Source organism: Actinia tenebrosa, unplaced genomic scaffold (assembly GCF_029948245.1).
Source record: "Actinia tenebrosa isolate PJP-AT-01 unplaced genomic scaffold, QUT_ActTen_1.0 PGA_scaffold15__27_contigs__length_11533743, whole genome shotgun sequence".
In the NCBI taxonomy this organism is placed as follows: Eukaryota; Metazoa; Cnidaria; class Anthozoa; order Actiniaria; family Actiniidae; genus Actinia; species Actinia tenebrosa.
The window spans coordinates 3,157,990-3,184,696 of NW_028292575.1; the positions used below are offsets into that span (position 1 = coordinate 3,157,990).

The 26,707-nt window shown below is 36.5% G+C and overlaps 2 protein-coding genes and 1 long non-coding RNA gene across 4 annotated transcripts; 1 reads left to right on the forward strand and 2 right to left on the reverse strand.

Annotated features, from left to right (window-relative positions):
• Window positions 1-2,430: 2,430 nt before the first annotated feature.
• Window positions 2,431-4,606, forward strand: LOC148910847 (uncharacterized). 2 transcript variants are annotated; one of them, XM_089030291.1, is made up of 4 exons: window positions 2,431-2,551; window positions 2,644-2,741; window positions 3,123-3,232; window positions 3,324-4,606. In XM_089030291.1, the coding sequence occupies exons 1-4, from the start codon at window positions 2,526-2,528 to the stop codon at window positions 3,678-3,680; spliced, it is 591 nt and encodes a 196-aa protein (XP_088886417.1). In that variant the 5' UTR covers window positions 2,431-2,525; the 3' UTR covers window positions 3,681-4,606. The 2 variants fall into 2 exon arrangements, with proteins under 2 accessions (XP_088886417.1, XP_088886416.1); XM_089030290.1 differs by having other exon boundaries at window positions 2,431-2,741.
• An 8,772-nt stretch (window positions 4,607-13,378) lies between these two features.
• Window positions 13,379-20,033, reverse strand: LOC148910848 (uncharacterized). The gene is made up of 3 exons (XM_089030289.1): window positions 19,777-20,033; window positions 16,915-17,095; window positions 13,379-15,154 (listed from the first exon to the last, which is right to left on the reverse strand). Exons 1-3 carry the CDS (start codon window positions 19,777-19,779, stop codon window positions 14,721-14,723), a joined length of 618 nt encoding a protein of 205 aa, XP_088886415.1. The 5' UTR covers window positions 19,780-20,033; the 3' UTR covers window positions 13,379-14,720.
• A 2,062-nt stretch (window positions 20,034-22,095) lies between these two features.
• On the reverse strand, window positions 22,096-23,011 carry LOC148910849 (uncharacterized). The gene is made up of 2 exons (XR_016119840.1): window positions 22,910-23,011; window positions 22,096-22,711 (listed from the first exon to the last, which is right to left on the reverse strand). It is a non-coding gene; the product is annotated as an uncharacterized LOC148910849 (long non-coding RNA).
• Between the last annotated feature and the right edge of the window lie 3,696 nt (window positions 23,012-26,707).

Sequence of the window (26,707 nt, forward strand, 5' to 3'; positions counted from 1 at the left end):
CTCATCAGTCGAACGATACCAAATCTTCCTTCTCCTTAAATAATATTCTCGTCACATTCTTGTAACAATGTGGGGTTCAATGAGTCTGTCGGACGTGGGCTGATCAGCGAAGATGTTGGCTTTGTGGGGTTTGGCTGAGTAGGATGAGGTTCATTCAAACGGAAGTTTCTCTTCAGCTTTGCCGATGATTGTCCAATTTCTGGTCTAGCTGCCAACAAAACCTTTCCTGCGTAAGTAGAACCCAATAAACGGCTATTGTTCGGATTGAGAACAAAACCTTTGTCGGGCTTGATTTTTTTATCTGTTTGATGTGTAGTACTATTTGCTGTGGATACCACGCTGTCTTCACTCTCTTGTACTGTATCCAGTGCGCTTTGATGTGTACTGATGTTTTCTGAAGATTTCTTTTGTACGACAGCTGTCTTCTCCTGTACACGTCGCAACGCCTGCTTTTTCCTTAAATTTTTTCGGCGCAGTGACCGTTTCTCCTTTGAACGCGTGTATTTCTTGACTGGTTTCATGATAACACTAGTAAATCATCTGAGAACGCATAGGGTAATTGGGCATTATTTCAATCCGGAATTGTGTACCACCCTCTAACAACCGATGACGTCAAACGTCGAGAAAAGGCGGGAAATGCAGTTGTTTCAGACCAACGTACCGGTAATATCTTATTCGTGCTTCTAAATATATTTCTCTGTACTAAAACTATCTTTCGTCAAAATGATTGGTCTTGAGGATGAAACAACTGTTGAAGAACTACGGAGAGAGGTGGAATTGCTAAAAGGAGAGATGAAAGCCCTCAAAGAATCGAGAATAGAAGATCAACGATCGCGAAGGCAAACAACAAGCAAGAAGCAAAACATCGACCATGACTGCTCTGTAAGTAAATTAAATTGTTGCAATACTTAGTGGAAGGACTAATTTATTGGTTATCTTGTATGCAGTCTATATTTCTGCGATTGATACATATGCTAAGGAGGAAAGTGAGTTTATTTTAGATTACAATTAAAATGTGCTTACTTGGGTAAATTTCGCGCGCTTTTTAAGATCTATAATTTATGCAGTGCATTAAGCAGTAGCCGTTTCAATTGCGCATACATTATGAACATACTAAAGTCAATAGTAATCAATGTTTGACATCAATTCGGGCCTATAAAATCTCGAAAGGCTATAGAAATCATTACAATCAAACAGTACAGTAAAAACCATAGTTCTTATGACTGGCGTACAAATATAATCATGTCAACCTAGAGAATAGAGTATTTATACTTGGGTTTCCTGTGGTCAATTACCTACGGACGACTGTTACACGGTCTTTCATCACTTCAACAAGATTAATGTCATAATTTCTATATCACGTTAATTTTCTTTTGTCTTCGAGAAAATCAGTTTGATATCAAATTTTTGACATCAAAAAGACTGCAAAGTTTAAGATCACACTGATTGTTGTTACTAACTTAACGAAAATATGATTTTTTATGTCGAATATTTGGAATGAAATGAGGTTTTAGTCTCGTCGGATATGCGATTAAAATATATTTCTTTGCCAAGACGCTTACCAAAAACATAATAATAATTTTTGCATCTTTGCAAAGTCACTATCATGGATGTGACATATATTTGACAGTACGAACGCTTTTCTTGAAAATAAAATATTGCATATCACGCTAGAGTGTATACCATCTCGCACATTTTTCAGCGTAAAACTAAGCGTGTTTTGTCCCAAAACAAAAAAAGGTGTTTATTCCTATATTATGTAATTCAATTATTTGTTTTTTTTATTTTTTTTTATTTTTTAGAAAGCAGTACACAAAGTGTACCGTCAGCTCTTAAAGAATGCTGACTTTAGTGAATGGAGCTTTCAAGAAGGGTATAGTACCGTTTTCAACAAATCATATGAAATAAGTTAGTTCGTCTCATTCGACAGGCCATCCGTCTTTGAGCGGAAAGCTAGTCGGTGCAGTTTAGCCGTCTTTGAATGGCAGAACAGCATTGAGACATTTTAATGGAAGAGCATGTGTATGTAGGCATCAATAGATTGCATAGTTCGTCTCATTCGACAGGCCATCCGTCTTTGAGCGGAAAGCTAGTCGGTGCAGTTTAGCCGTCTTTGAATGGCAGAACAGCATTGAGACATTTTAATTGAAGAGCATGTGTATGTAGGCATCAATAGATTGCATAGTTTGTCTCATTCGACAGGCCATCCGTCTTTGAGCGGAAAGCTAGTCGGTGCAGGTTAGCCGTCTTTGAATGGCAGAACAGCATTGAGACATTTTAATGGAAGAGCATGTGTATGTAGGCATCAATAGATTGCATAGTTCGTCTCATTCGACAGGCCATCCGTCTTTGAGCGGAAAGCTAGTCGGTGCAGTTTAGCCGTCTTTGAATGGCAGAACAGCATTGGGACATTTTAATTGAAGAGCATGTGTATGTAGGCATCAATAGATTGCATAGTTCGTCTCATTCGACAGGCCATCCGTCATTGAGCGGAAAGCTAGTCGGTGCAGTTCAGCCGTCTTTGAATGGCAGAACAGCATCGACGATTCCGGTAAGTCATCTGTGCATTTTCATTCTTTACGTTGCCTGCATGTTTTGTGCTGAATTCTGTTCTCTTGTCTTTCCGTGTACTTTTCCCCCTAGATTTTTCTCTGATAGCAACAGGGACACCTCGCGAAAACTTAGAAGAGAAGTGAGAGGTCTGTACGGAGATGGTACTTGGAAGAAATCCGCTTTAAAAGGTTAATTTAATGTTTATATTTGTATCGAGTTGTACAATTCTGTTCAAGGTACTTGAAAATATGCAGTGCAAACAAGACGCTATGAATTAAAAAGCACATCTCCTTGCCCTCAGATAAGAAATCCCTATTTTTAACTCCGCGCGAACCTAAATTACTTTTATCATTATGATCTAAAAAATCACAACTTTTGAAAGTGTTTATATCTGCCAAAACATTGTCCATTTCAAACTCCAATAGAATCCTATTCAACTGCAATGCACTGAGGGTCAATGCCAATTTAATTTACAGTATAATGCATTGGATCCAGCGAATTTTTAACAATTATCGATATATATGTGTTTCAATTGTAAATCTTACAGTTGCTGTTCATAATATGTTCAGATTCTATTCACCGGTACTGGAAATCCCTGAGGGACGATCAAACAAGACGGAAAAACCAGAAGTTTATGGAGCATAGGAATAACCTACGACAACAACAACGAAAAAAACGGGTAAATGAGTGCCATCAGATGTTTTCCCTTCGTCTTGCCTGAAAACACCGCTGATATTTATTAATACATAGTTCTATACTTCCTTTGACAGAAACTTGAAAGACGAAGAAAAGCTCTTGCTTCCGTTGAGCTGTCTACCGGCGACAGGGAAAAAGCAAAAGAGATAATAGAGGGGCCATTCGCACTTGAGTGCATGTCAAGCGAGGAGAGCTGTGACGATGAGGAAGTGGAAGCTGGCCCAGGTCCCAAGCCTCGAAAGATTCGTAGGCTGTCCTGGGAAAGATCGCGATTGCATAACATCAAAAAAGCGATTGATGATCATATCAAAAAGAATCTAACAGCGGCGCAAAAACGGCTTAGTTCCAGGACCATCATTGCAACTGAGAAATCGAATCGCACAAAGCCTAAGGAAATACCTTCTTGGGCAGCCAGAGAAGGCAATGAATGAAGGCAGATTTGTCTTCTCCTTTACGATTGTATAAGAGCGATATCACATAAGCAATGTTTTACATGCAAATGAGCTGCCCAGTGAAATAGCATGATAATGAAGTGAACCAGATGAGTTTTGTAAGCTAAAACGCTACAACAATTGCCTTGTATTGGAAATATTATTTTTGACAAACTAAAGATCGATAGGACTTGAACTGTTTTCTAATACTGTGAAAATTGTATGATTCACGCATATCTCATTTTTAAACAGTAGTGAATATCGGACTGTTTTCCCACCTATACTATGCATGGTGCAATTTTTATTATTCACGACATCCAAAAAATATTGCTGTGCTTCAAGGACTTAATCAAAATTGAATATAGCAGTGTAAAGCCGTTTTTTGTTCATTATCATTTTTGTTAGAAAAGTTCAACACGTCTCTCGGCCATAAAAGCCACAAGCTCAGTAGTGCAAACAGCATGTGCACACTTCATTAGCATGCTATTTCACAGGGTAGCTCATTTGCATGTAAACATTGCTTATGTGATATCGCTCTATTGTATTGTTTCTATTGTATTAGAGTACATGTACAAACCCTAAAAGCTTGCAAATTTTTTCACTATTTAGTACAAATGGTACAAATTAAAATATAGAAAACAAAATAATTACGAAGTGAAAAAAAATTCGACAGCCGGACGCGATCTTCAAATTACTAGATGTCCACAGTCAAATAATTAAATGGTTTAGTCAAATAATTGGCATAAAATATAACTATACATTACTGTTTATGATCCACGCTTTTGATGTTTATACTTTAAATATGTCAGAGTATGTTGTCATAATTAAGAAGACATACACTATATAAGAGAAGCTAAACTCAGCCCATTCATCAGCATTGAATTGTCCGTTTTTCTCCTCGCATACTTTGCTTTTGTGATTCCTTTTTTTTTTTTTTTTTGTTCATTTTTTCTTTAATGCAATTTGTACTTATATCGCGTATTTGTTTATTATTTCTTTCGTTTTCAATTTTGATTTCTATAATTTGTAAGCTTGATTTGTAGTTATCGCTAAATCTAAAGTAGTTATTGCATTATTGATTGACTATTAATTTATACAATTGTAATATTTATATATAAAATGAAATGTAATAAAATATTTTTTTTTAAATCCCGTCGTGGATAAATGTCTAAATACGGATTGCAGCAGTTGCGTGAGGATATGAATGAAGTGAATAGTAAAGTGAATAGTGAATTGAAGTATATAAACCACACAATCATGAAAAGTAGCGGCTTGATAAAAAAGCAATACGGCTCTTATTGATGCGTATATAAGCCTTTCTTATTATGAGTATAAGTCTCTTATTCATGAGCATAAGCTACCAAAACACGAGTATACGTTACTCGTATACTTGAGTTTCAGATGACTTAAACTCAACGGAAACAGAGTGCGGTTTTTAGTGCGTTTCCGTAGTTTACGGTAAAACGGAAACATGACATTACGACACGTTTACGTCAACTTATACAAATGAATAAGCAACGGAAACGTTAACTTATCCTTACGATTCCATCAGCTTTCCGTTGACTGAAATTGAGGATTTCGCACTGTGTAGCATATTAGCCCGGACCCTACAATATTTTAGCATTGGCTTGCCAAGTTAAGATCTGCTGCTTGCCTTTTGACCAAAAATCCAGTGAAATGCCTTACTTACTTGACATCATCATCCGATCCATCCAGTGGCCAGTATCTCACTATATACCAGGCAAGTCATCACCTTTTACACAATAACAACACAAAACAGTTTAATTACAGTGCTATTTTTTGGTAATTGATATATAATCGAGATACTAGATATTTGGCTAACGTTTGGCTGAAAATCGGTATATTTAAAGAATCTTGAAATATGCAAATTAGTTTTTATATGGATATATACAGATATACTTTACTATTCTCTACAATATATATTAATGTATAAACCCGATGTCAAAAATTGTCAGAATAAATAAATAAATGTTAGAATTTTTGAGATTGGGTGTTTTTTAACGGCCATACGATATAACCGCCGTCGGACTCGTGGGGAGGTCGTGGTTCGTGTCCCGATCGGACAAGCACTTGGAGTCTTAAAATAACTGAGAAGAGGGTTTTTGCCTTTACAACAGTATTTATTAATGATTAGAGCTCGTGCTTCGGATAACCAAGTAAAATGGCTGTCCCTTCTCTCCACACTACCTCATCCTGCAACGGAGGGACGTAAAAGAACCACTGAGGACGTAAAGAATTCTTGTCAGTGACCTCCCTCAGTATCTGACCTTTACTAACGTTTTTTTAATAGGTTGATCATGGGATGGATATGGGAATCAACAACGACAATAACAACAACACCCCCCCCCCCCCCCCCCAAAAGAGAAAAGGAAAGGAAAAGTAAAATCAAGTACCTTTCTCCTTTTTGATAAGCACATCCTTGACAAAGTTGTTTTCGTACGCAGTTCCTATAGACAACAGATCACCTCCCATGGTCTGGCAGTGGGTTTGTGCGTCCATCCAGGTTTTGTTCTCATGAAACATCTTTATTACCGAGTTACCGAGACGATACCATTCATCGGGAAGTTCTAAAACAAATTTTAAAGTATGAAAATATTACCATGCAAAAGCTATGTAGTGAAGCTTCAATTCTAGTTATGGATTCATTCATTCGCAAACCGGTTGGCTCAGTTGGTTGATCATCGGACTTTCGTGTGGTTAGAGTCCCGGCCGGACCAACACTCAGGGTCTTAAAATAACTGAGGAGAAAGTACTGCCTTATTTTGTAATTACATCTGCAAATGGTGAGACTTTCAAGTGGCTCGGATGACCACTTTAAATGGTGGTCGTAAGGTCGGAGGGACGTAAAAGATCCACTGAGGACGTAAAGAAACCCTGGCAGAAACCCTACACTTCATAATAAACATCTCTCATGCTTGTAAATTGCATAAAAAACAATCTGTCATTCACTTCTCAATGTAAAGCGCCTTTGATTATATCCACATAGAAAGGGCGCTATATAAATCATAAATCATCGTCATCATCATGTAGTTAAATTGTGGTATATTAACTCACTTTCCTTGATCTTGCATTCGACGTTATCACAGTCATTAATTTCCTGGATAAAAGTAAAATAGACAATTAACTATAACCCGACGTATAACACAAACAAATACGGCATTCAACACCACTTACCTTCATTTGGTGGTACTGGGATCCCTGTGTTGGTACCAGGCTCCCTGGACTCGCTTTCTTGCTGGAGTTGTTCAGTTCACATTCAACCATCCCAAAATTGTTCATGCGAACATTGATCGAGAAGCAATTCATGATCCATACACATTTATCCCAGCACATCTCGACATAGGGTGTGGTCATGGTTGTTATCACGTGGTCTTTGAATTCTACATCTTGTTCTTTGACAAAGCTGTACTTTTCACAGGCGTGAAAAATGTAGAAATGGATGACAAGGACGCCAACGGAGAGGAACCTCATTTTTGCGTCAACTAATATGGCGCAATGACGTAGCATGCACCTGCTCTGTAAGACCTATATCTGTTTTGGGGGTTGTTTAGTTTACCTAATTCTATAACACTGAGATGGAAGAAAAAATATCTAAAATATTATTAAAAGAAGCAAAAGGGAAAAGCCATAAGCAGAAATGAGAACTGTGTCATTTAGAGACCTTCTGACGACGAGAACGAGTTTCTTGGCAGTCATTTCGTAGTCGTGGTCGTGTAAGTAGATTGAAAATTTAGACTTTAAAAAGTCGGAAATTCACTACGATTCAGTATTAACCACGCGCACAGAACCAATTTTAAAACACGTCTACTCGTACTTGATCTCGTACTCGTTCGATTTAAAAGTCTCTATTTTTTTTAACGAGGCGACACTACTTACCGAACCCTAGCTGGAGAGGACAGAAAAGTTCCTGGATAAAATGAAACTAACTCTACACTAATGTAAAGTCGATTTCATTGGAAAAACATCACAACAGTTAATTTTTAGCAAGACTTAAACTCGGTGGGGAACACGATTTAGTGCACCAGTGCGTCATTCACAAATCTTAACCAATCACGCGGAATAATCTCCAAATCTTGTTTATATAAAGAAAAGAATGCTTCTTTCATAGGCTTTGTCAGCATAGTATAAATATTTTGCAGTAAACCTGAAAAAACCACTGTTCACGAGTCATGGTAATATCGTAAAGGGTGTATACGCTTCCTAATTATTATTTTTTCATTATATCTCTATTGAATTGTGTAACTTGAACTTAATGTAGGATTTAACATGCACATAAACTTTTACAAAATTAGGTATAACTTTATTGATATATCATTTTTTACTAGCTACAATTTCATCTTGGCCTTTGCTCATTCTCCCGCTTAAATTTATATCAAAGGGTTTTCTTGTTTGATATGGAAAGTTTCTCGCACGAGCTTGTGCTTATAATGCTCTCAGTTTTGTAGGACTTTTTGGGGCTAAATTGATTGACATTTAACAATTAGGCCGACGAGGTCGAGTTTTCTAGGAGTCAATAGATAGTCGATGAGGCGCGTAGCCTAGCGAGTAGTCTAATTGTTTTAGCATAAACCTACTAGCTAATATTATAGTAATGAAAACAAGGAATGACACTGAAAACTTTGTACAAAGCGACGGTCAACCGCCGGCACTGTTTTCATTCATCTTAAAGTGCGAACTCGACCCGATGTCTCGCTCTATTTCTATAGCTTTTTGTCTCTGTTATCACGCTCAAAACTCTCTTTCCAAGATTTTTTTTCCTTTTTATCTGTACTTGAGATCATTTTTCTAATTAATGAGTGATAAACTGAACCGATTTATATACGAATATTTTGTTGTCACATCATTCAAAGGCGTGCCATGTTGACAATTCGCTTAAGATTCCGTGTCAGTTAACTTGCACTTTCTTTATTGTTTCGTCTGTTCTTACCGTTTAAAATTCTTCTTGAATACATGTGAATAAGTTGTCTTTTGGATTTTTTCTATTCTTTGAGGAAATCTCTTAAAATGCCATCGTTATCTCAGTAGTCAGTTGTTTGTCCGTCGTAAGTTTGCACATGAAAATCTCAATGTAATCTGACGGCCGCTTTTTCGTGTTAAAATTGCCATAATTCTTCAGTTTTTTAAAAAATTTTGATCTGTACTGTCCAAAACTTCCATTCCTTTCCTTCATAGAGTCTTGTATTTTCTACAATTGATTATTAAAGGTTTTTTAGAGAACAAGCAGAGATTTCGACGAAACTTGAGCATGCATTTGATTTTTTCAATCAGATCACAGGATTCGTGATAGTATGCTAGTAGGTTTATATGCTAAAAGTATATAGTTGAACACAAACGACAACTGAAATTTCGGAAGCTCTATTGGATATCATCATCGATCATCGTTTACTTACCTGCTTCAAAGATATCTCTATGCATTCATATGATATTTGTAAACATTGCAGCATTTACAGAAAATGATGGGTGTGTTTAAGAAAAAGAGTATTGGGAAGAGAGAAAAAAATAAATATTGATCGTTAACATACTTTTCTCATTGACCGTCGTCTTAATTTACCTTCAACATATATATAATGAAAGGCCATTAATAGAAATAAGAATGTCACATTGATTCATCCCTGAAAAATTCAATAGTTTTCAATCTTGAATATTTTTAAAGTTATAGAATCTTAAAAACAGCAGAATTTACAAAAAAAATTCTAGTTTAGTGATACCAAGCAAAATATTTGAAAAGAGAGATATTTAATTCATACTAAATGAAAATGTAGCAGTGACATTGATTCTTTTTTCTCTTCTTCTAATTGCCCTATTTCATGATGACGTCACATCAAAACAAACTATTGTTTTAACGAGAAGATATAACTAGCTAAAAACTAGTGTGTGAGCTGCGTCGGTATTTCTAATGAAACAGTAATGATAAAAAGGTGAATTATACACCGTGAAAAGATAAAAAACTTACTGACGTTTCGGACGCTAGCCCTTCGTCGGAGTAAAAGAGAAAGACTGGTAGAAAGGAGTGTTTATATGATAGAATAAGACAAAGGAAATCGCCCCATGTAAGGGAATCCGGAATTCGGAATCCATGAAATTTTAGGCTTTGGATCCGGAATCCAGTTCATAATGGAATCCGGAATCCGCTACTTTGAAATTCATAGTATACACTCAAATGCTATCGCCTCGACCTAGGACTGAACCGATGTAGCCCCTCCCCCACTGTGTAATATCTCCACCCCAGAATATCTGTCATCAGGTGCTGATTTAATTGATAGACGATTCTACTTATACTGGCAAGTATATCAAATATAATTTTCAGAGAAAGTAACTAAGATTAAGGATATGGAATCCGGAATCCGCAATACAAACGTTTTGGAATCCGGAATCCAGCGCTTGGAATCCGGAATCCACCATAAGTCCGGTTCCCTTACATGGGGCGAAAAGAGACCGATGGGAACAAGGTAGGCAAGGAAACAAAAACAAACAATCAAAAGACAAAAGAAAGGGTTAGTTGAAAGCAAAGCGTTCATTAATCCCGTTGGGACTAAGAGTGCCCAATAGGTGAATAAGCCGCATTTCTTTGGACTTGCGACAATCATTGTTGCCGTTAATCAAAGAAAGACCGAAAACAATGAAGTCAGAAAGAGAATAAAAAGATATAACTAGCTAAAAACTAGTGTGAGCTGCGTCGGTGTTTCTAATGAAACAGTAATGATGAAAAGGTAAATTATACACCGTGAAAAGATGAAAGAAAGTTTTTTCATCTTTTCACGGTGTATAATTTACCTTTTCATCATTACTGTTTCAGAAAGAGAATGGTTAGCTAGATTAAAATGGCGGGAAACTGGTTTGGTGGGATCGTTATTGATTGTCGCAAGTCCAAAGAAATGCAAATGATTTTTGTTAGCCAAAAAGAATGATTCCTGAAATAAAGCACTCGGCCCGACTAATTAAAAACAAAGTCCAGAATTCATTTTTCAGAAGACTTAGCAAATAGTCCGTCGAAGTCGTCTTTTGTAATTAAAGTGCTTCAGACAATCAATTCATCACAACTAATTCGCTTCCAAACTCAAGTATTTAAAATATGAAATTGAGCGAAATACTTTGAAACAATCGAATGTCAACTGGATCCACGAGTTCGCCAAAGGGCAGTTTGATTATTCTTTTTGTGAAATGACTGTGACGTCAACCCAAATTAAGAAATATTTCACCATTCAACTATTCACTTTATGTAGAATCAATACTGAAAGTAATGTATCGGGGGTTAGGTGCACTTTAAGGAGGCTCAGGGTAGTTTTGGTCTGGCACACCTAGCCGCATTGAAACGGCTACAACTTCGTCTTTAATAACTCGATCTGCAAGCGCTTTTCACACAATGCCAGGAAAGGATTAAAGGTTTCAAAAATGATAAATTAGTTTAAAGCGGCCTTTTCATTATGACGTAATGATGACATCATAGAAATCGTTTACCGCTTATTTTCTCGAAAACTAGACCTAAACTTTCAAAGCGACTTGCACCAGTCGATAGTATTCATCAAGGCACCCAACATATTGCAATATGAAAAAAATGTATGAGAGCGTTTTCCAAATATTACGCGGTGAATATTTTCATGGACTTTTACTATTATTTCCAGCGTGTCAACTTTATACTCTCAAAATCGGGACTTTAATTTAGTGGATTCAATATTTTTAGTAGCTAGAAGATAGGTACGGATATAGACACTGTCCTTATTGAGTATGAATCAAATTGCGACTTTCTTTCTAACGTTATGGATTTTTTGATATGAAGCTAAATGACCCCATTTGTTGTCAAAAGCGATAGAAAATATCGTTGAAAGCGGCATTCAAAAAATCGTCGAACGATTTTTTTCTAAATAAAGTCACTAAAAGATGTATCTTTTACAAATATTTTCCTTTAATTTCATATGCATTGAAGGGTTTTAAGGCAGTCAAATAAAAATAAGTACGCTCATAACTACTTTCGCTCACGGCTGCTTGTTGATTATTCACGCTTGACTTCTGTGTTATTCCTTGTCGTGTGCTGTTAGTATCGAGCGTCCCAATATTACTATAGCTTTGATTAATTAATGAGTTTTTTGATCGATCAGTTTCAACATCATTGCCACTCTTATGAGATCCCTTTTAAAATACTGTATAGTGAAATACTGTTATTATGGTCATTTAGATAAATAAGGTACTTGAACCAAATTTCCAGAATGTTCCGACATTTGTAAAACAATATGTTACCTGAAACATGTCCGCAACAATAGAATACAAATTTATTGAGGTCGCACTGCGATTAAACAATCCCTACGCAATGTAAACATGAAATTATCGTGTGGATGTTTACGAGACTTCAGGCAAAGGTTGGGAAAAAGGTGAAGGCATTCGGAATCACTTGAAGAATTACTAATGATTGTTGTGGTACTGCTATTTGAGACGGAATGGACGGCACAAATGGTTGTCGTGGTAGTGCTATTTTATCTATCCAAATTGTAAAGATTTTAGTAATTTTTGTTCGAATTCATGTTTCATTGGTTAGATGTGGCCTTCAGAGCTTCATTGAGGTCGTGTGAACCGCAGGTGCTCTCAAAAATATATTTACAAGTAATTAAGATTGACATTTTTTTCAAAGAAAAACAAGGTTGTGTTTGCTGTACGTGGAAATTCTTGCTTGAAAGCAACACTTCGGCGCCTTTGAAGATTTGTACCGAATTACAAGTTTTGAACAAGTTGAAAAAAGTCGATCGCGCTTGGCGTTGTGTAACGTTGACAGAATTTTGTCAGTTTCTAGACTTATCTAAACAAACTTGGACCTTAAGCTGCAGGAACCTAGTATTTTACTCAATAAGCATCCCCCTTTTAGAGTGAAATGACGTCTTTTGGGAGTGCGTTACTTATAACAAAAGTCATCGGCGTATCCGTTCTCTTTAGTACGTAAAAATAGGACATTTCACGTCTTACTTTCAGCATAAGACGGTAATGATGCACAGTGTTTCGTACATTCCAACGAGTATCTATTGAATAGCGCAATTAGTGCTATTGTATGGTTGCCGTCGTCTTCGTCGTTGCCGTCCTGCAGCTTAAGGTCCCTAATGGTTCAAGTGCGACCCGGGCCTAAGGCTGCATTGTAGTTAATTCGTAATGTTACTCCCGTGATCGCACGATAACTGGCATTGACATTCACAAGAAAGATCCCGTGTCTTTTCTTCAGTTATTATTCATTTATTCTTTATATTTGTCATTTCATTTTATTTCTTTAAAAAAAACCCAGGCTTTTCATTACTTTTTTTTCATGTTTTTACACATCCTTGTTCTTACCAGCTACACTGTTTGTTTTTTTGTTTTGTTTTGTTTTATTTTTTTTGCTGTAGGTTTAGAGGGAATTGCAGCCAAAATTTGAATTCGAATCTCGGAAATCGTTACCGTCAGTTTAAATTTCGGCTACTGATTAACCAATAGATTTTGAAACGAAAAATTAGGCACGCCGAAGTTAAGATAATAGTCCCTAGCTTGATATCGTTGGTATGATCATGTTAGTTGTGGGACCACTAAAAATAAACTCTCTCAAGTAAAAAGAAAATGAGTGTATAATTTTAAGTTTAAACGAACCATAAGGAACTAAGACTATGGGGGTATTTATAAGCTGTAATCATGGTTTTACTTCAAACCCGTGAAACAAAACTTACTTCTAATTGGGTAATCGTTTAATAGGTACAAAAATAACAAATGTAAATCAATGAGTATCATCGCAAGATTGAAATACCGTTACTCTCTTTTGCTGATGTAAGTAATATGCTTTTATTAAGGTGCAAATAGTACAAAGATGAAGGGAGTTATCTTGTACCTGTGCATATAGTGTTCCTCCTTAAGCACAAAGTCACCTACGCTTCCTTGTGGACCGAAATACAAACCCAAACCGTGCAGTTGCATGGATCCACTTTAGCAACACCAGAGGTAAACACTCTCTTTCAATGCTATAAAAAGTGCGAAGATAACATTCATTGTGCAAGCATCAACATGAACCTGACGAACAAGACATGTGAACTGAAGTACTCTACCAAGACCAGACACCAACACGAGGAATCCGATGAACCCAATATATTTTACATGGAGATTAGAGATGCACTAGGAACGACGCCTCTCAACCCAATACTATCCTGTAAATGGTTTAAGAACCTTGACAACCAGGTAAAGACCGGTGTTTACTAGATGAAGTTGAATGAGCCATCCTCTGTTCCATTCCAAGTGTTCTGTGACATGACCACCGATGGAGGAGGCTGGAAACTTGTCTACAGCTATCGAATTCTCCAATAAGCAACTTTAATGCCTACAGTAACGCAGTCACTCCAATACCAAACTGGCCTGTCAGTTGGTCTCCTAGTGCCGGTTGGGTGCCTCAATTATGACATGCATCACAGTATTAAGTATAACAAATCGAAAATCGAAAGTCAGTTATTCACATCGTTTACAATCAGTACTGACAGTAATGTCATTTTACTTAAATGTGTTAGGATGAAAAAGTACACTAAAATCCATTCCGCGATAGTGTGTTCACTTGCTATGTATTGATGGTTTTTACGGCCGCCATGTTGGATGAATTCAACAAAAGATTCGTCATTAGTCTCTTTTGTTATATCCTCCAACATGGCTGCCATGTCTTTTGTAATTACATTCTCTTGGGAATGATTGAAAACCAGCAATACTTGACATGTATCAAAAGCAGAAAATTTGCAGACAATACATTTATCATATCAAGTTAATAAAGTTAAATCAGAGGTAAGCCTCATATACAGAACTTCTTAGGATCGTCATGTCACACAACGTTTCAGAAACGTTGTGTGACGACCTGACGACCTCAAGAATGTCTACGTACGTAGGAGGCTAATGAGAGGTTTAGTTCAATCTTTTCTTGGGGGCATAGTATTCGGTTCTTACTTTGTAATTATTACTGTAGTTGTTCGTTGTGGTGGTTAAAATTCAAAGATACAGCTCAGTTGAAGAAGAGCTTTTTCTTACAAAAAGTTGACTTCAGAGCTGAGCAAGAATGTAAGCAACGACAAACAGAAGGTGCAGACTTGGAAGCAATGTGTGCTTAGAGGAATTAGAAGAAATGATTTTGCAATTGGCAACTCCACCCATGCACTGTCTGTCACATTTTTGGGCAGCACACTTTGAGTAACAAACCCCTCCAGTGCAATAATGCCGGCAATCTTTTGTCTCACTTGTACATTCCATCGTGCAGTTAAAGCAATCCTGAAAGCATTCCTCAGCTGAACATACTGCCCTTATGCATCCCTTGCTACACTCCTGGTTGCATGTTTTCTTTGCTTTGCACTCCATGGAACAGCTATCGGTTCCACAAGTTTGAAAGCACGTGTCTAGATTGGCGCACTTCATGTCTGGGCAACTGGTGACAGTGGCATTAACGCCAGATGGTGACCTATCACACTTCTGCAAACAAGCTGGAACAGAAAATAGTCACAAAAATGTTCCCTTTTGTAACTTTTACTTACTTAGATAAAACTTATTTCGGAAGCTGCTTTTTTAGATCAAAATAAATCTATCAGTTTTCTCTGTAATTACAGAGTGGGACAATCACGAACGGAACCCTCAGAACCATACTAGGTGAAAGCCCAAGATCGAATTGGAATTTAGAAGTTGGTTTTTGCAGAGGGAGGAAAACCGGAGAACCCGGAAAACCCTCGAAGCACAGGAGAGAACCAACAAACAACTCAACTCACATACAACACTGAGCTCGTAGGGACTCGAACACGGGTCGCATTAATGATAGGCGAGCACTCTCACCACTACGCCACCCATGCTTCCCTGTTAGGTCACTCATGCTTCCCCTGCAAAATGGTGGTGAAAGATCATTTCCAGATCAACATACCTGGATATTTCTAATAGTTTAGGATGAAAGTTCGAAAATGTATCAAATATGAGATTTATAAACTTTATTATGAGATTACTGATGTCGTCATGGTTAGAGTCAATTTTCTAAATTGCTTAACGCCATGTGCATTGCTACGCGGCCACCCCATACAAAAATCGCGACGTGAATTTTGCAATAGACTGCCGTCAATCAAACACGTTGACATCATTTACACACGTGTGCGATTCAAAAGGCGCCAAAACTTGTCGATTGTTTACAAGTATTACGAGCCTCACTCACCGGGCCTATCCGGACCGATCCAACGCGTGTAAAAGACGTCAACGTGTTTGATTGACGGCAGTCTATTGCAAAGTGCACGTTGCGATTTTTGTCTGGGGTGGCCGCGTAGCAATGCAAATGGCGGTAATTTGTATAGGTAGACATTCGCATGACCTCAAATACAATTCGTAGTTTTTAGGGTACTGTACATGTATGAGTGATGTTTTGAAAGTTTTATAATTGGACGAGCCTTTAGGCAAGTATTTATAACTTCCTAATTGTATGAGAAGATGGTGCGATTTTTTGTTTATAATACACTCAACAAAATTCAGAAACTTAATTGGGACTCTACAGAATACAATTTGGGATTTAATTGTACTCCTCTTGTCCAATCAGAATCAAGTAATTTTGTTGAGTGTATCATAATAAGGTTTCTCACTTTTCTCTAAAAGACGATGGCTCAGTTTTGTATGTGAGAAAAGTTGTTTGTTAATTAGTCCTCTCCTGCACTTCAAGGGTTTTCTGGGTTCACCAGTTTTCCATCCTCCGCAAAATCAACTTTTAGTTCTAATAGACCTATTCGGCTTGGGGTAATGTTTTTCCATTTCAGACCATGTGACATTCCCTTGAGAATAAGATTCTTTGTTTGAGCTGTGTCCATATTTATGTGTTTTCTCATGTGCAACCGAGCGCAAACCTTAAACAAAGAAATGATACTCTAGGGAATGACATGTGGTTTGAAATGGGAAAACATTATGTCAGAGCCAAAGAGGTCTATTGTAATTCAGTGGATGATTAAGAGCCAATTTATGAAAATGCCACTGTTAAATCATGTCTGTACACAATCAGTCAGCCTCATGTCTGTACACAATCAGTCAGTCAGTCAGTCAGTCAGTCAGTCAGTCCGTCTGTCCATCCGTCAGTCAGTCAGTCAGTCAGTCAGTCAGTCAGTCAGTCAGTCAGTCAGTCAGTCAGTCAGTCAGTCAGTCAGTCAGTCAGTCAGTCAGTCAGTCAGTCAGTCAGTCAGAAATACAATATAGTAATATATACTTCTAGAATTTATATACTAACCATGGAATGACTCAGAAGTATTAGAAGTTTCATCTGAGCAGACGCATTTCTGAGATCCACACTGCAATTCACATCTATTATTTGCAACAGTTCCAGGAAATTGGCTAGAACAGGTTTTGCCAGAAGACTGAGGTAAAAGTACAACAACTCCAGCCAACAGGATGACACTTTTCAAAAACATCTAAAAACACAAGAATTATCATTAAAGGTCAAATCTGAGATGAATTCTTAATGGAGTCATGTTCTCCCAAGCACAAATCTACTCTAGCACTCAGGGGGCAGTGAAGCAGGCTTAAGTGGGCACTTAAGAGAGCATTTTAAGGAGAATAGATTTTAATTAAAGGTTATTAGGCACATTCATTTCTGGTCTCTTGTGGATTTTCATTACAAGTAGGTGCCGAAATTATAAACTGAAAAACATTAATAATAATAATAATAAAAATAATAATAATGTAAACTTCATTATGTTTTCCAAATTCAGTCGTAAATCTCTCTATACATAGGTAATTTACGATCAGCTACTTGAATCTTTTACACATAAGTACATGAAAAATACTAAAAATATTAATTACACTTTTTTTTCACATTTAGTTGTAACGAGAAGTTAAAACTTCGTCAATTCAGGGTCATCCCAGACTTTGTTTCTACAGCAAAATATATAATAGGTATAATAATAATAATAATAATAATAATAATAATAATAATAATATAATAATAATAATAATAATCCATAATAAGGAATGAGGATAAGATACTAGGATATCCTGCAAAGTTGTAAAGTGTAAATTATCTCACAGATTAAATTAAATGTCCATAATAAAATAATAATAAAATTTTTTTTATTTTTTAGAGCAGGCTGATTATTTTGGCAGCTTTTGCTGATGTGGGTCTGCTTTCACTCACACTCATCGCTGTTATATTTAATATTTTATCCACACAACACTCAACTCACATGTTGATTTTTACTGAGGGAGGAAAACTGGAGAACCTGCAGAAAAACACTTGTGTCAAGGGAGAGAACAACACATCCAACAAACTCAATTCACATGTTGTGTCCACAGGACTCAGACCATCAACCTAACCCATTGGACTCAAGAGGTGAGAGGCAACACATTAGTAGTGTACACCACCCATGCAACTTTTCCTTACTCAAAAAAATTGCAGTGAAAACCCAAAAACAAGAACCAGAGGATTAATAATAATAATAATAATAATAATAATAATAATAATAATAATGATTATAATAATGATGATGTTGCAATACATTTAGTGTTACATTTTTATATACCAATGTTTCTATAAATTAAAGACCGCTTTACAATTTATACATAAAACAAATTAATATAACTATTTACAAAGATATACTAACAATTTATATATATATATAAAATAAAAAAATAAAAACTTATGGCCAGTTAAAAAGTTATTATAGAATAAATAAAATAAAATAAGTGAATGTATTAAGAATAAGTATCCCTGGCTTGTACCCTTATATACAGACTCAGGCTACATCTCAAAGATCAGGATATGCTTGCTTAAAGAGCCAGGTTTTCAGTAAACGTTTAAAAGTTGACAAAGAGGTACACAGGTATTAAAGAACCTCCAGGCTGGAATTTAGCCAATAAAGCTTCCAATAGAACCACTTCAGCCTGAGAAATGTGACACGTTCTTATTCTGTAAAAAGTATATATATCTTTCAAGTCGATGATATATAAATATGAGGCACTCTTTTGACATGTACATGTACTAGTATAAGAGCTAGTGAAGTCCTGAAGCTACATGTAAACATGATGTAAACTAACACAAGCTCGAATGTCAGAAGTCACAATTTAATTGTGATATCTAACATTGTAGTAATATTAGACTAAATCAACCATGCATGCTTACATGTATTTTGCTTCAGTCCTTTTATATACACTCAATTGAAGAATCGTTGTCGGGTTCAGAAACATAGAATATAACAGCTGAGACCAAAATGGCACAAGGGAAATGACATAATTATATTATAATTTATTCATTTGCGCCATCCATGCAGTTGATTTATAATGCCAAACACGTATTAAAAACATTGGATGATGCCACGGGTCGCCGATCACAGCATGCATCTAATTAACGTACTTCCCATGTACCATTTCGATCTCAGCTTCTATAGGTTCTATGTTTCTGAACCTGACAACGATTCTTTAATTGAGTGTATATGTATATATATAGATTATATGCAATTAACAGTGAGCAGTGCCTCATAATTCAACAGAACTAAGCGCTAGCACGTTCCTAGCAAAATTACACACGAAATTTCCTGGGCAAAGCATCGTGACTATGATTTTAAAAGAATAAGAATCTCTAGGCGTTATTGATCATTATTTAATCCATGATTTTATAAGGTCTTTCACCAGAACGCTTTACTTCAATCGCTTTTATAGAAAAAATTTAAGCTTAAGTTTATTTATTAGTTTCATATTTCCAAACGTATGTGAGCTTGAGCAAATTAATATAAAGAATAGATCGACACAAACATGTCTAGATAAGGTTAACCTTCATGCATTAGCAATCGTAATTGCTAAAGCATTATTCGGAAAAAAAAGTCATATTTTCGAAACCCCGCTATCATGAGGTTAATGAAGTTACTTTGAAGAGAGTAGATAGGGATAGGAGATCTCGATCCTAAGTTCTATGCAGCAGGATAGATTACAAAATAAGAAAAAAACTAAGAAGAAGACCTTGTATTGAGCTTAGCTACGTAAAAACATGCACCTTTTACTTTAGTGGACACCCACATTGTCGTTATTGGAAAAAATTACTGAATAATATAGAAATAGTTATCATGTTATGCTCATTTAAGTGTAATAAAAGATTACTTACCATAGGACTCGAAAAAAACAAAAGTTAAAGCCAAGGTTTTTCTTTGTTGAATGAGTTTCGTTCTGAGTAGCTTGGCGTCTCGATTTAATACCGAAGATAAACACAGGAAGCCCGCTGATGAAGATTATGAACTGAGATCTTTGTTTACGTTTTTTCCTCAATTAGCATTAAAAAAATTCAAGCTACAAGCAAACCGACTCCAGAAATCGAAAGAGAATGTCTTATTTAGTAACTACTGAAAATTTGAGAGTAATGTGTCACGGGCCGTATCCAGGATTTGTAATTGGGGGGTCCTTACATACCAAATTGTCACTATGACGTCATATGACGTCAATATGAGGTCATGGTCGATAGTGGGGAACAAAACAACGTACACGGCTGTAATTGAAACAAAAAGCGTTATGTAGAACGAAACAATAAAAGATATGTTAATTAATCACCAACATATATCATAGATTTTTTTGGGGGTTTGAAAAAGGGGCCATGGGCACCCTGTGACCCCCCCCCCCCCCCCCCCCCCCCCCTCTGGATACGTCCCTGCATGTTCAATATTTTATGGGAGTATATTTTTTTGAAAGCGGTATGATTTACAAAGAAATGTATGGTCGTGTGGCAAGAGTTACTATAAATAAGACATTCTCTTTCGATTTCTGGAGTCGGTTTTGCTCGTAGCTTGAATTTTTTTTTTTTTTTTGTAATGAGGAAAAAACGTAACAAAGATACAAAGATCTGCCTATAAACTAGACGCTAGGAAAAGGAAGGATGGCGCAAGAACGCCTGCTCACTTCATTTGAATACAGCAAAAACATACAAATGAATCACAGATATTTTCAAAAAAAAGCAAAACTTAGATATTTACTTTTCAAGTTGCTTCACTGACTATACTCTTTTTCCAATATGACGATTTGCTTGTTGTATTTTTTCAAAATGCTTTTGATGCAAAACCTTTTCCAGACCCCCCTTCAATCGTTTAAAAAGTTCCTCCCAATCCTCCTTTTGACCTTTCGAGGCTCCCATATTCCACAAAAAAAGATTAAGGTACCCCCATTTTCTAATCCGCCACCCCCCCCCCCTCCCCCCCCCCCCCACCCCCCTCAGCATCATTAAGGCATGGCTCTCAGATGAAAAACTGATTAGCTATATCATAGCCAGTTTTTTACGAATCTTCCCCAAACTTGGCAAGTTAATGTCTTTTGTGAAAAGAAGGAACCTTAGAGCCTTGGTTACCATGGAAACTAAGTCACGTGACCACAAGGCCGCCATCTTGGATTTTAAACAAGCCGTTTGTAAACGTACCGAAACATCTTTAAAAGTCATGAAAATGCAGATTACTATTCATATTTACTATGCCTATATGGATCTAATTGGATATCTTGGAAATTATTTTAAGTTTAATTTTTAGAATATTTTCTATTTTTTCTAAAAAATTAAAAATATTCTAAAAATTAAACTTAATATAATTTCCAAGATATCCAATTAGATCCATATAGGTATTGCAAATATCAAAAGGAATATGGATTTTCAGGACTTTTGAAGTAGTTTCAATACGATTACAAACGATTTTTAAAAAAAATCCAAGATGGCGGCCTTGTGGTCACGTGACCTAGTTTCCATGGCAACAGATATGCGGTAATTGCTTGCCTTGATGAATTACTACTACGAGCCAAATTTGGGGAAGATTCATTGTAAACTGTCAAAGATATGAATAAATAACTGATTTTCCATCACTTCCTCAAAAGAGCCATGCCTTAATGGTGCTGAGCCCCCCCCCCCCCCCCCACCCCCACCCCCCCCGACTTAAATAATGAGTGGTCCCTTAGATTTAGAAAGGGAAAGGTGCGTTGTAAAATTAGGTATGCCATGTTTTCTTTATTTTCTTCTTAATAGTGCCCCAAAGGACTGGAATGGATTGCATGTCGAACTAAGATCTCATCATACGAACCGATAAGGTATTTAGGAAAAGACTTTGATCATTCCAGCTAAGTTTTAAATTAAGTTTCGCTGATTTATAGAGAGAGAGCAAACGCTGGATGCATGTAATGGGGTCGGAGTCGGCAGTCTTTGGCCCTATTTCATGTGTTTGGGCTATATACACAGGGGCGGATCCATGGGTGGGGTGCAGGGGGTGCGCACCCCTCCCTGGTTGCACCTTGTGCCCCTACTTCAAAGATAACCAATACTGTTTCTTACCTTCGATTCTAAGGGGTGCACCCCTCCCTGGGTTAACTTTGTGCGCAGCACCCCAGCTCGCTGAACAAAATCCTGGATATCCGCCCCTGATATACATGTAGTTCAATTTTTATTATTCTTTTCTTGGTATACATTTATTATATTTTTTATTACTTTATTTAAATTTTAGCGTACAATTTAATTAGCCTGGTCTGTTATATTTTAATATTTCTATATTTTAATCATTTATATATGTATTAGTTACTCTTTAAGCGACGGGCAAGTTGGTTGGTATCACAAATTAAAAATCATTCATTGACAATTATTTTGTTAAATCCAACTAAGATGGCGGCTGTGACGTCGTGTGCAAACGAAGAATAAACGCAACATACTTTTTCAGGCTCAAAATAAAAAAGGGTGTTAGGTAGTAACCTACCATATAAAGGGGTTTTTTTTGCCCTAAATTCCACACTTTTTTAAACTACTGTCAGTTATGGGCTGTGCTGTTGAATGAACCTATTTTGCAGGGACGGGACTGACTTGAAAAAAAATCTAGCTTGGGCACCCTATGTCTACAAGTACTGATCAGCAAGTCCTCCGGCATCGCATTCAACAAGAGCGTTATATAGCTCTCCGACAGTAAAATCACGACTGACGCATACTGTGTTAAGTATTGCCTCTGCTGGATCATCTTTCCTATCGTAGTAACCAAAATTATTGCTTGAGATCCCCAATTCGTTTGCTAACAGCTTCCACTTTTCTTGTCCTGTTCGGAACAAAGCAAAATAGTGTGAATGGCAGTTTCTTTTTTTTTTTTTAGCTCGTATAAAATGCAACAAGTCGTTCAACATGCAGCAATACTACCCAAAGTTATGCTCAGCAACTCGTCTAATTTGCTGCATGTCCCCTTAATAGGCCACCGTATGTGTTTATCAGTGGCAAGTGAAAAATATCGAAATATTACCACATAAGGAACGCGTCAGTTCTTGTCTCACACGGCGATTCATGGTGCTTACTAATCCATAATTACTGTATGCAAGAGGACCTAAAAATATAGATATATATTAATATAAGGCATTAGCGATGATGGAAGGAGGGATGGAGGGAGGGATGGAGGGAGGGATGGAGGGAGGGAGGGATGGAGGGAGGGATGGAGGGAGGGAGTGAGGATGTCTTTCACTGCTGTCCGTTCTTTTCTTTCCTTCTTGCCTTCTCTCCTGTCTATTCTTTGCTGGTCTTTCTCTCTTGCTGGCTTTCTTGTCGGCGTCTGCATCTTCTTTCTTTCCTTTCCGCTTGTTCTTTCTCTACCTCTGCGTCTTACCTTGTTTCTTGGCTTGGAATGTCGTGGCCCTTAGATCTTGATTTTCTTTGCTGGGGGAGTGATTAAATGGGCGGGGGCTGGGGGGGCTTAGGACGGTGGTGGAAGAGGTGCTTTAGTTTCTGTTTCTCTAGTCCGCTATTCTTATTTTTCTCGCTTATCTTTCTTCCTCTTCCTTTCCCCGCTGGCGGCCGGGACGCTCTTCCTTTACTTTCCTCACAGTGGTTCTCATCAGATTTCACTATCACATTATCCATTACAAATTGGTCTCCCTAGAAGCCTGCCAACCAATCGCCTCCACTAAAGAATAACCCAGGCTATATTACAATGTAAAAGAATTACAAGATATATTGTTTGGCTGCAGACGACCATAAGCCTTCGATTTTGAAATTTACTCGAGGACTTCTCTTTCCTTTAGGAAAATTGGAAGAGAATTTCCATAATTTAGCTTCCCGAAAAGACGAAGCTTTTCATATACTATCTGTTCTCTTTCGCAACTCCGGAATTTGTAAATCAAGTCTCGTTTCTTCTCTCTCAAAAAGAAAAAACAAAAAATGCAAAAGGGAGAATGAAAATAAAGAAAGACATTGAAAGGGTTAAAAATCAATAAAGTACATGAGATGGAAAAAAAATGAGTTGGTGGTTTATTCTTAATTTCTCCTCTGCTTCAGACCCCCATTTTTTTTCCCTCCCTTTCCATCCAACCCTCTTTTTACCTCTCTTCGAGTATTTACGATGTCACTCTTCTTTTTCCTACTCTCACTTTCTTTCGTTGTCTTTTTTGAACTACTATCAAAAATATCGGCATTTCTTCAAGCATCTCTTGAGGATTTTTCATACAGTGTTTTTTCTTCTGTCACAGCTTTTTGGAAAGGCTGTGGCTGCCCCCGAGGATCAACCACTCTTAAATCAATGTCCTTGTACAAGGCCAGGTAACGTCCGAATGATACACTTTCTGTACATTAATAATCACATATGTTAGTTTATGTACCCTGTGTCTTTTATCCATGATTTTTCCAACTCGCTGCCGCGACTTGATGTGGAAAGCGATAGCTTTTTTCATCACACAACTCGGTTCTCTTCCGCACTGAATGAGTTTTTGTTTGAAATCTTAAAACGCATTCTTTTCGATACAAGACCGTAACAGCCAGATACAAAAGGTAATAATTAATAAGGTATCTATAATCCGCAGATCCAGTTACTGGATGCATGCCATCGGATGCTAACATGCGCACGAAATTGCATGAGAGTGCATGGGGTTTTATTAATATAGCAAACCTTAATAAAAAATTGTTGATCACAAATTTCAGATTTTGTTCTAACAATTTTTCATTGCATCGCGTGCGCTCTTCATCACGTCGCGTTGCGACAAAAATAACAGCCTCCAGTTCTATATGCACACTCGCGCAGGTTAATCAACCAGTCAGAGCGCCGTTATGTCGTGGCCTATGTTTTATAAACGTCATATCACCGATTGCACTTTGTTTACGATAAAACAATAAAATAGTATTTAGCCTACCTGAACGGAATTCGTTCGAACATGTTACTTCTGCAAGATATCTGACAAGAGAAGTAATAACTAGAAACTTCATTGAGGAAGTAAGAGCTAGATTTTTTTCGTTAGAAAATCACTAGTAAACCAAGATGAGTTTACTCTTAATTATTTACCACAGACCGACCATGCATGCAACCACGTATGCACTGAAACACACACCTCTAATAGGCCCTTTGCAGCTCAGTACTCAACGTGCTGATTAATTCACTGAGAGCAAAATGACTGAATCAACTGATTCCCCATTGGGGAAATTTACTTATGAGCAAACAAACTTTCTACAACCTGTTTCCGAGAGATCGTAATAAAATTTGTGACACAGTGGTTTACACCTCGTTTCATTTAGAGTTCTTACAAGTCGCTAAAATGAATCACCAATTTAAAAGAAAATTGAAAAAATTTGCTCACCAGTTCAGACACGTGAACCGTTACTGCAAAGAGCCTATTAAATACATTTATATGCATCCGTCCATCCATCCGTCCATCCGTTCCGTCCGTGGTCCCTCATCCTGTCCATTCAATCTGTCTAATCATTTATATCCATCCATTTTAAAACCAGACCAACCGTTTTTCCACACCATCTAATCTATACGTGTTATCAATATGAACGTTCATTTATTTTTCATTCAACCCGTAACCAATACCTTTTTGTTTCTTCTGTTGGGGTTTTTGTGATTTATTCGATTTTTCGAATAAATTTTCCATGCTTTTGGAAAGGGAATACTGCAATGGAGTCTATCATTCTTAAGCATAAAGAAAAGATTGGCTCCTACTTTTTTTTTAATTTTTTTTATTTATTATTGTTTTTGTTGTTGGTTTTTTTTTTTTTTTTTTTTTTTTTTGTTTGTTATGTTTTGTTTTGTTCTGTTTTCTGTTTTTGTTTTGCTATATTTGTTGTTGTTTGTTTATATTGAGGTGAGGCTGGTAAGACTTACTGGTCGAAGTAGGTCGTGGTCACTCTAGATGGTCAAGGCTCTTGGCGGGCTTTCTTGCCGTTGTCTTTGCTTTTCTTTCTTCTCTTTACTTGTTCGATTCTCTTTTCTTCTGTTCTTTCTTTCTTTCGGTTCTTCTTTCTTCTTTCCTTTGCTTTTACTCTTTCTTTTCAGGGGCAAATAAGAACCCTTTCGATATTCCGGGCGTCTTCTATTATATCCTGTCCGCCTTTTTACCCTTATACACTTATTTACATTAATTTATTTTTTGTTTCTGCTCCGATTTCGCCGCAAAAACCATATTAATTCCATACTTACTTTTAAGTCCTTCCAGTTTCGTGTCAGCATGGCTATCCCTTAAATACTTCACCACATTTTTCCTGTTTTCCCATAACGGCCAATTGTAGAGGGGTTTGGGCATCTTTAGATAAATAAAGTAAAACGATAGAAGTATGTATAAGTACATAAGTACAGGTCGTTTGTGATAGGGACATATGTATATGAAAATATTATTATTATTAGTACTATTACTCTTATTATTATTGTTATTATCAATTACGATAAAAAAATAATAAATAATATATGTTTTATTATTAATAAGAAAAAATAATAATGATTTAACAATATTTAATAAACATAATAACATAAACTTTATTGACAATAACATTAACTTATATATATTTACTATTATTATTATTATTATTTCATCATCATCATCATTAGCATTATTATTATTTTTATATTATTATTATTCTATTACTATTATTATCATTCTCATTACTATAAGAAATAATAATAATATTATTATATTCTATTAATACCTAACATAATATGATATAACACATTAAGAATACTAACATAAACTTATTGACGATAATAATTTAACTATATATAAGATGTTACTATTAATTATTATTATTATCATCTCTCACATCATTATTATTATTAATTTAAAATTAA

Excerpts from the sequence above, each read along its gene's own strand:
- LOC148910847 (XM_089030290.1), top strand. The coding sequence starts at position 2,591 with ATGTTTTGTGCTGAATTCTGTTCTCTTGTCTTTCCGTGTACTTTTCCC. Across the intron at positions 2,742-3,122 it reads GAAGAAATCCGCTTTAAAAG|ATTCTATTCACCGGTACTGG; the intron begins GTTAATTTAATG and ends TAATATGTTCAG. Across the intron at positions 3,233-3,323 it reads AACAACAACGAAAAAAACGG|AAACTTGAAAGACGAAGAAA; the intron begins GTAAATGAGTGC and ends TTCCTTTGACAG.
- LOC148910848 (XM_089030289.1), bottom strand. Across the intron at positions 15,155-16,914 it reads TACTTCTGAGTCATTCCATG|CTTGTTTGCAGAAGTGTGAT; the intron begins GTTAGTATATAA and ends TTTCTGTTCCAG.